At 38.9% G+C, this 10,000-nt stretch overlaps 1 protein-coding gene across 1 annotated transcript in view; it reads right to left on the bottom strand.

The window, feature by feature from the left end:
• LOC307270434 (unconventional myosin-Va-like) overlaps positions 1-10,000 on the bottom strand; it is a gene marked incomplete at both ends in the record, with an annotated part of 75,724 nt that overhangs the window by 21,285 nt on the left and 44,439 nt on the right. Inside the window, 8 exons of the mRNA XM_080054316.1 lie at positions 885-998; positions 1,928-2,062; positions 4,735-4,974; positions 5,895-6,051; positions 6,237-6,448; positions 7,583-7,691; positions 8,425-8,511; positions 9,412-9,509. Of these exons, the coding sequence (XP_079910442.1) occupies positions 885-998; positions 1,928-2,062; positions 4,735-4,974; positions 5,895-6,051; positions 6,237-6,448; positions 7,583-7,691; positions 8,425-8,511; positions 9,412-9,509 (1,152 nt within the window). The remainder of the gene's footprint in view (positions 1-884; positions 999-1,927; positions 2,063-4,734; positions 4,975-5,894; positions 6,052-6,236; positions 6,449-7,582; positions 7,692-8,424; positions 8,512-9,411; positions 9,510-10,000) is intronic.

Raw genomic sequence — 10,000 nt, 5'->3', positions numbered from 1 at the left:
TAATATTACATTTTCTACATTGAGCAGGCAAGTCTTATGGAGGCATCCATGTTGGAAGCGTAAATGTTTTTTTTTTCTCCAAATTATTCTCCACAGAAGGTTCAAATATACCTTCTAAGGAAACATCTCTTCTACCGGTACTACCTATATACTGTAGTAAACAGTGTAAAATGTTAGGAAAACTTATATTTTTAAGTTTTGAGGTAAGGAATACTTCACCCATACGGAGCCAGCGTTCTATCATTATAAAGTCGCTATTATAAAATATAATGAATGAGGTTTTTCTTCCCTCAGTCTTCCCTTGGCCCAGCTGTCCTGTTAATCCTAACCCTACATTTTACCATGTGTGATGTCACACATGGGAAAATGTAGGGTTAGACAGTGAGACCATAAAACACTCTTTCTGCCTTTTCTCAAGACTCTAAAAGCTAGACATTCGAACAGCTTTTTCCCCATGGCCATCCGACTCCTAAATGCACTGCCCCCTCCCCCACTTCCCCCCCTGACCTGTCTCCCCACTCAGTGACCTAATGGTCTGTCGTACCCAATCACTTGATCTCTTGGCACTTTGGCACTTCTTTATTTATTATATTATTTATTATTTACTCATTTTGCACTATTATGTTGGTTTGCACTGTCTTGTCCTGTCTTGCACCTGTCCTGTTGTAAACTCCACTGCACCAAAACAAATTCCAAACATGTTTACATGTCATGGCAAATAAAGACTTCTGATTCTGATTCTGATTCTCAGGCTAGGATGAACCGATTTAAAAAAAACAATTCGACGGGTGAAGTAGGGCTTTAACCTGTACTGTAGTAAAGGAGATATACTATGTGATTACGGGCTGAGGACTACTAAGATAAAACAGACAGTGTTCTCTCACCGTCTCCATTTCCTTCCTGTATTTCTGGGCCCAATCCTCAATGGTCTTCTTCTCCTTCTGAGTAGCGGTTAGCTCCTTACGTAGCTTCTCCAGCTCATCCAGCAGCGATGTCACCTGGAGGGATGGATGGATGGATGGATGGATGGATGGAGGGAGGGATGGATGGATAGATAGATAGATAGATAGATAGATAGATAGATAGATAGATAGATAGATAGATAGATAGATAGATAGATAGATAGATAGATAGATAGATAGATAGATAGATAGATAGATAGATAGATAGATAGATAGATAGATAGATAGATAGATAGATAGATAGATAGATAGATAGATGAAAGGAGGTAGGGAGGGAGGGATGGATGGATGGATGGATGGATGGATGGATGGATGGATGGATGGATGGATGGATGGATGGATGGATGGATGGATGGATGGATGGATGGATGGATGGATGGATGGATGGATGGATGGATGGATGGATGGATGGATGGATGGATGGATGGATGGATGGATGGATGGATGGATGGATGGATGGATGGATGGATGGATGGATGGATGGATGGATGGATGGATGGATGGATGGATAGATAGATAGATAGATAGATAGATAGATAGATAGATAGATAGATAGATAGATAGATAGATAGATAGATAGATAGATAGATAGATAGATAGATAGATAGATAGATAGATAGAGAGAAATGGATGGATGGATGGATGGATGGAGAGAGGGAGGGAGGGAGGGAGGGAGGGAGGGAGGGATGGACGGAAAGATGATCAGTGAAAGAAAATCAGTAAAAGCCAATATAAAGGGAGCAATATTACACATAATTACAATTGCATATAAAAAACTACACACACACACACACACACACACACACACACACACACACACACACACACACACACACACACACACACACACACACACACACACACACACACACACACACACACACACACACACACACACACACACACACACACACACACACACACACACACACACACACACACACACACACACACACACACGGTACCTGGTTGGTTTTGTTCTTGGCCTCCTCTTCCACTCCTTTCAGCTTGTGCAGCTCAGTTCTGAGTTTCTCGCTCTCAGCTGTGTGTGAATTCTCCATACTGGACATCTTATCATGGACCGCACGGTTATCTCTGGTCTGTAGGAACGGGACAATATCAGAAAATGGGGTAGTCAAAAAATTATGTAAAAAAAAAAGTAGGGTCGCAATTTTCCTCATCCAATTGAGATCCCCCTTTTTTTTTTTTTGTAATTAGTATTTTATTGAGTTTTTATACATCACTATAACAATGTAATCAGAATTGTAGTCAACACAACAATTGACGTCTTATCATTTATCCCTTAGTGATGTTACATTTTTGAAAAGAAAATAAAGATTATGCCAAAAGGGGTAATAGAAATCAGGTAGAAATAGTTAAATAAAAAGGTAAACAAAAAAAAAAACAAAAAAAAAAGAGAAAAAAAAAATATGTATAGGCCTATATACTAGAAAAACACACATGGATCAGTTGTACAGATTTACAATAAGCAGCACTCTCTCACCTGGTAGCAATATATTGCACGTACTTTTGAGATCCCCTTTTTAAAAAAAAGTTTAAAAAAAGAAATAAATTATATATACAGATAGGGGAAGGTGGGGTGATTTGTGCAACTTTTTACTCAAAGTGATTTTAAAGTGAGGCCTTGACAGTTATGTCTCCAACTCAAATATGTACATATATTTCAGGATGTTGTGCATCCCTGGCAATAAAAACTTTGGATCTGGAATAAACTGTTTAAGAAATATAGCTTTCGGAAAAAAAGCTGTCTTGTCGCACAAATCACCCCACGTAGTGGGGTGATTTGTGCGTCATTGTGTCACAATGACAAAGTCACCATCATCATCTTTCTGGCCATCTGAACTCTCATCAGTGGTGTCGTTAAGTGGAATTGAGATGTCACTCTCTTCTGAGCTACTGTAGACAATCACTTTCTTTTGGTGACCAGCGTATACAGCCATGCCACTGGCACAACTCTCAGAAATGTACTTTGCACTAGTTGCTCCATGCTTGTGGAACCAACTGCCACCTGACAAATGTGATTCCCCCTACATTTCTGCCTTTAAATCAAGGCTCAAAACCCATATGTACACCCTGGTGTTTCCTCCCCATTAACCTCTGCACTACTTACTTACCTCTGCACTACTATCTGTGTTTATGTGGATGTATGGGCTTTACGTCTTTTATTTTGGTTATTGTTATTTTACCTTCATTGTTTACCTACTGAATGCACTATGTACAGCACTTTGGACAGTGCAAACTGTCATAAATGTGCTTTTATAAATACATTTTACTTACTTACTTACTTATAACTCACCCAGGCCCTTGCGCACAAATCACCCCATCCCCAGAATTTTGGATAATAGGCATGATGCAGCAATTTAGGGTTGACATTGTGCTAACTATATAGACTCAAAGTGTAGCATACCAAAGCACTAAAACATGTGTCAAATGTTTTCAAACGTGTCTATAATTGTTCAGACACAATAATCAAAAAACCTTGATCATGGAAATTTTACTTTGAAAGGCAAAACACAGTTTTTTGAGCTTAAATGTGCTTATATCTTATTCCTTGTGTCTCCCTTCTTTACAGGATGAGTCAAATGGATGGCTCTTCTTAAATATGTGGTCACATTTCCAATTTCTTCCACGGTTTTCTAGAAACAAGGGGTTTTGCGACTTCCAAAATGCACAAATCACCCCACCTTCCCCTATAATAAGCTTAGAAGTTGTCATATCAAAGCCAAATAACCCAAACAGCTTAGCTTGTTTTTCTTTTTCCCATATTTCTATACACACTAAATGTATGTTGATTTATGTTTCTTCTTCTTAAAAAAAAATAAAAAAAAATAAAAAAAAGTATTATTGTATACAGTATGTTAAAAAAAAAGCGTATAAGCCATTATATTAAATCCAAACAACCGTAAAACCAACCCCCACCTGCTCGTCTATCCTCCTCTGCAGCTGCATGATCTTGTTCTCCATTCCCTTGTTGAGCTTCTTGAAGTGTTCCACAGAGCTATGGAACACTTTAAGAAGCTCAACTTAATGGGAAATGAGTCGCAACACTAAGGGCCAGTTTCACAGACATGGATTAAGCCTAGTCCTGGACTAAATGGAATTTTGAATGGAGATTGTCCATTGAAAGTACAATTTAGTCCAGAACTAGGCTTAATCCATGTCTTCGAAACCGGCCCTAAATGTATGTTCGTTTATGCAGACACTTATCTCTGTTTTTTTCTCTTCAAACGCAGATAAATAAAGAGTTTAATAAAAATATACGTAAAAAAAGTTGGTACATCAAAGCTAAATAAAAGGTATTACTGTGTATATAAGTCCTGGTTTAGTATAAGTGTTGTGCTCCAATCTAAGCTGTATATTTCTACCAAAACAACCATTAAAACCAAACCCCACCTGCTCGTCTATCCTCCTCTGCAGCTGCATGATCTTGTTCTCCATTCCCTTGTTGAGGTTCTTAAAGTGTACCACAGAGCTATGGAACACTTTAAGAAGCTCAACGTAATGGGAAATGAGTCGCAACACTAAATGTATGTTCGTTTATGCAGACACTTATCTCTGTTTTTTCTCTTCAAAATCGGAAAAAAATTAAGGAAAAACTAAACAAATTATACATAAAAAAAAGCTTATAAGTTGTTATATCAAAGCTAAATAAAAGGTATTAGTGTGTATATAAGTCCTGGTTTAGTATAAGTGTTGTGCCCCAATCTAAGCTGTATATTTCTACCAAAACAACCATTAAAACAACCCCCACCTGCTCGTCTATCCTCCTCTGCAGCTGCATGATCTTGTTCTCCATTCCCTTGTTGAGCTTCTTGAAGTGTTCCACGGACCGCGCTTCTATCTTGAGTTTCTTGAGCGCACGGCGAGCCTTCATCCTCCGGAAGCAGCACTGCAGGTAAACCAGCGACTCCAGACAGCGCTTGTACCAGCAGCGGGCCAACCAGCCACGCACATGCCTCTGGATGATCACTGCCTTCTGGTTACGTACCAACTAGAAGGGGACACAGGGGAGAGAGGAGAGAAAAGTTTAATATTTTTTATATTCAGTAAAATTCAAATACATAAAAAAATAAAAATTGTTAATTTTTTTTTTAAATAATTTTTTTTTTTAATTTACTTTATTTTTTTATTTTTTATTTTATTTATTTTTAAATTCTATTCAATTCAATTCAACACACTTCATTGTCTATCAAATATTGACAGAAAATTTCCTTTAGTAAGTTTCTCAAACAGTTATCACCGCCTCTGGTTACGCACGAGCTACAGATGGAAACAGGGAAGAGATGAGAGAAAAGTTTTATATATATTTTAATTCAATTAAATATATATTTTTTAAATTACTTTATGTTTTAATTTTTATTTAAAACAATAAAATAATATATATATTTTTTTTTTAAATTCATTCAAGTAAATTTTATTTTTTTAATTGTCTATCACATTGTGACAGCAAATTGCATTCAGTTAGTGGCTCATAAAACATAAAAATAACTTTGAGACTTAAACATTGTATAAGGATGAATACATATAGTAGTGTGTGTGTGTGTGTGTGTGTGTGTGTGTGTGTGTGTGTGTGTGTGTGTGTGTGTGTGTGTGTGTGTGTGTGTGTGTGTGTGTGTGTGTCTGTCTGTCTGTCTGTCTGTCTGTCTGTCCCTTACCCCTTGGTACATCTGTCGGGCCATGTACCCTCTCAGTATAGTCTGCATAACCTGTGTGTGTGTGTGTGTCTGTGTGTCTGTGTGTCTGTCTGTTTGTGAGTGAGTGAGTGAGTGAGTGAGTGAGTGAGTGAGTGAGTGAGTGAGTGAGTGAGTGAGTGAGTGAGTGAGTGTGTCTCTCTGTGTTTGTTTATGTGTGTGTGTGTGTATGTCTGTCTGTCTGTCTGTCTGTCTGTCTCTCTGTCTGTCTGTCCCTTACCCCTTGGTACATCTGTCGGGCCATGTAGCCTCTCAGTATGGTCTGCATGACCAGGGCTGCAGCCTGCTTCTGCCTGTAGCGCTTCCTCTCCACACACATCCTCTGGTTCTTCTGGATGGTGGTCGCTGCCTGTGTGCGACGCATCCACTTAACCAAGCTGAGGGGAATAAAAATATACAGGTTTTAGGTTAATATGTAGTTGTCTGTCTGTCTGTCTGTCTGTCTGTCTGTCTGTCTGTCTCCGTCTATCTATCTATCTATCTATCTATCCATCTATCTATCTATCTATCTATCTATCTATCTGTCCGTCCGTCTGTCTATATATAGTTATTTTGAACTCACCGTCTAGCCTGGTATCCCCTGGTGAACCTCTGTATTGTGATGGCGGAGCTGCGTTTGCGTAGGTACTTCTTCCGCTCCAACCAGCAGCGTATGGTTTTCTGTATGCGGATGCAGGCCACTCTCAGCTTGTCTGCTCTCAGCTTCTCCAGATACGCAACCTGCCCCGAGCGGAAGAAGATCTTTGTCTTTCCAAACTGGTATTTATCCTGGTCCTGAAGGGAAGAGAGAGAGGGGGGGAGACAGTTAAAGGCATAGTGCGTAAGCTTGTAACACATTTACATAAAATTATTTGACAATTTAACAATTTTTTTGTGTTTTTTCTTGTTTATTTTAAATTATTTTGCGTATTTATCCTGGTCCTCAAGGGGAGAGAGGGGTACACAGTTAAATGCATAGTGTGTTGTTTTTTTTCTTTTCTTATGAGGGTCGAAAAATGACTTTTTTTTAAGAACAACAAAAACACCAACTATGAACAGCTGTCTTTGAATTCAAATGAAATGGAAATACACCATACGAAACACGATAACAAGCTTTCACACCAAAATGCCATGTGTACACACTCTGCAAATCCCAACAAAGAAAACAAGCATAAATATCAAAGTTGGAATATAAAATAAATAGTTAAAATAAATTTAAAAGGGGTGTGTGTGTCTGTGTTGTTTTATATATTGCAGGAAAAAAAAACTGCATTAAATATATTGTGAAAAAAAAAAATCTATTTAGTTGTGATTATTTATCTGGGAGCCTTACGTACATTTCATGGGATAGATAAGCTTTTTTTTTTTTGTTTTATTTGATGTTTTGTATGTTGTGATGGTTCAGGTGTTTGTGTGTGTGTGTGTGTGTGTGTGTGTGTGTGTGTGTGTGTGTGTGTGTGTTTAAAAAGGAATACTGCAATAAATACAGCTCTGGAAAAAATGAAGAGTCCACTCCAAATGTTCAGTGTCTCGTTTTACTCTTTAGAGGCATATGTTTGAGTAGAATGAACATTTTGATTTTATAATATAAACTACTGACAACATTTCCACCAAATTCACAATAAAAATATATGTCATTTAGAGCATTTTTTCAATAAGTAATGTAGAGATGAAGATTGAAGAAAAATCCAGACTGGTCTCTTAATTTTTTCCATAGCTGTATGTATAAAAGATACATACAGCTCTAACTGTTTATGCTTAGTTGTTAATGGTTAGCTAATGTTTGGTTAGGAATTAGCTATGCTTCGTTAACTTAATCCTAGTTCAGCATTAACTAAGCATAATGTTCTCCAGCCAATCAGAATAGAGTATTCACACAGACTATGGTATAATAAATAATAATCTATTTAGTTGCAGTGTGATACAGACCTCCACTAGTTTCTCTAGTACGTTCCTGCAGGTTAACCTCTTATCATTGAGAACGTCTTTCTGCTTCATCAGAACTCTGTATCTGCTAAAGAACTCCTGGTACGTCCACCTGAGAGAGAGAGAGAGAGAGAGAGAGAGGGGAGAGGGAAGAGGGGAGAGGGAGAGAGAGGGGGAGGGAGAGAGAGAGAGACAGAGAGAGAGAGAGGGGGGGAGACAGGGAGAGAGAGAGAGGGAGGGGGAGAGAGAGAGAGAGAGGGAGGGGGAGAGGGAGAGAGAGGGAGAGAGGGGGAGAGAGAGACAGAGAGACAGAGAGAGACAGAGAGGGACAGAGAGAGAGAGACAGAGAGAGGGGGAGGGAGAGAGAGAGGGGGAGGGGGAGAGAGAGAGGGAGAGAGAGAGGGGGAGGGGGAGAGAGAGAGAGACAGAGAGAGAGACAGAGAGAGAGAGAGAGAGAGAGAGAGAGAGAGAGAGAGAGGGGGAGAGGGAGAGAGAGAGACAGAGAGACAGAGAGAGGGGGAGGGGGAGGGGGAGAGAGAGAGACAGAGAGAGAGAGAGAAAGACAGAGAGAGAGAGAGAGACAGAGAGAGAGAGAGACAGACAGACAGACACACACAAACACACACAGACAAATATAAAAATAAAAGTTAAAATAAAAACATGATCGGTTTAAATGGAAACAGAAAAGTCTTCAGATTTGATTTAAAAAAAGCTGAGAGTTGCAGCAGACCTCAAATTTTTTTTAAACCCTTTAATAACAAACACATCACTCCAGTGCTGTGTCAGTAGTCCATGGTTATCACTGTATTACTGCTTCATTACCTGCTACAGTCTGAGGTCATTACCTGGATGGGAATCCTGCTGCAGAGATGCGGATAGTTTCCAAGACGCCACAAGCTCTGAGCTGCTGCACCGCACGCTTTGGGTCAAAACTATAAAAACACACAAAAAACAACAGCCCACATGTGCAGGAGTTAGATTATTATATAGTTATATTATATATTATTAGATACAGGAGGGAGCATTTATATATTTCTATCTTTCTAATAGATAATTACTGATAAAAACTAAACAAAACATTGAGTCTGAAGTCTTTAAAGCAAAATTCTATTATTATTTTTCTATAGTCAGTATTTGGGCTTAATATCACAGCAATAAAACTTGGAAGATTTAGGTTGCGTTCCGAATCGCATACTTTCTACTATATAGTATGTAGAAAGAAGATTTAGGATGTCCCGATTCTTGTGGCCAGATTTAGGATGGTTAGAAGTACCCGGATGTCCTACTTCATGCGGCCAAGATTGTTAGTGTTGAAAACTGCATCCTATTTGGGCAATTCTGACCCACAATCCAGTGCGCACGTGAAGTGACGCAACATCGACGAAGCCTCCATATGAAAACGAATGGGGATGCGACGGATATAAAAGCAAGAGGCAAGATCAAGGCGCAATGTTATGATGAAATAAGAGAGTAAAAGTATGTCCCAATAGTATGCCTACTGCATCCTAACTAGATTATTTTTATCGTCGGATATAGTATGTAGAATAGAAAAAAGAAAGAGTATGCGATTCGGAACGCAACCTTAATTTTTAGTTCCACATGTCCATCTGGAGTTGGATACAGTAGCAGTTTGAGTTTGATTTATTGACGACAAACGAAATTATGAATCTGTAGAAAATGTGTTGAAAACCTGGGAATGTCATGAGCGGTACTTGAAAACATGTCTTGTGTGTGTGTGTGTGTGTGTGTGTGTGTGTGTGTGTGTGTGTGTGTGTGTGTGTGTGTGTGTGTGAGTGTGTGTGTATTAATAAACAGAACAAAGACACACTCACGTGAAAGCCATCTTGAAGTCGTTGGGTTTGATGCAGCGGACGTAGTGAGGCGTCGTTGCGTTCAGAGTCGCCATCAACATCTGGAGAGAGTTACGGAACTACAAGAGAAATATCACCGTCAATATCAATATCATCATTTTGATGTTATTTTATTGTACCTTATTTTTGTTATTTTAGATATTATTTTTACCTTAGCTTTATTCATTTTTCTATCTATTTTTATTGTACCTTATTTTACTTATTTTTATCTATTTTTATTGTACCTTATTTTAGGCCTGTACAGCACTTTGTCTCTGCTCTGGTTTGATGAAAGTGCTTTATAAATAAAGTTGGATTGGATTGGAATGGATTCAATAGTTTTGTATTGTTTTTTCTTTAAGATAATTTTTTTAGGGGCGCTCCGGTGGTGTAGTGGATAGAGCGCGTACCATATTGGGTCCGGCCTTCGTTGCAGTGGTCGCGGGTTCAAATCCGACCCGTGGACCTTTACTGCAGGTCACCCCCCCCCTCTCTCTCTCTCTCTCTCTCTCTCTGTCTCCCCATTTCAACTCTGTACTGTCTAATAAAGCTTGAAAATGCCCAAAAATAT

Source organism: Ammodytes marinus (genome assembly GCF_949987685.1).
Source record: "Ammodytes marinus genome assembly, contig: scaffold_184, whole genome shotgun sequence".
Lineage (NCBI taxonomy): Eukaryota > Metazoa > Chordata > Actinopteri > Uranoscopiformes > Ammodytidae > Ammodytes > Ammodytes marinus.
Note: the sequence above shows the minus strand (reverse complement) of the source record. Positions and strands in the feature narration are given on the sequence as shown.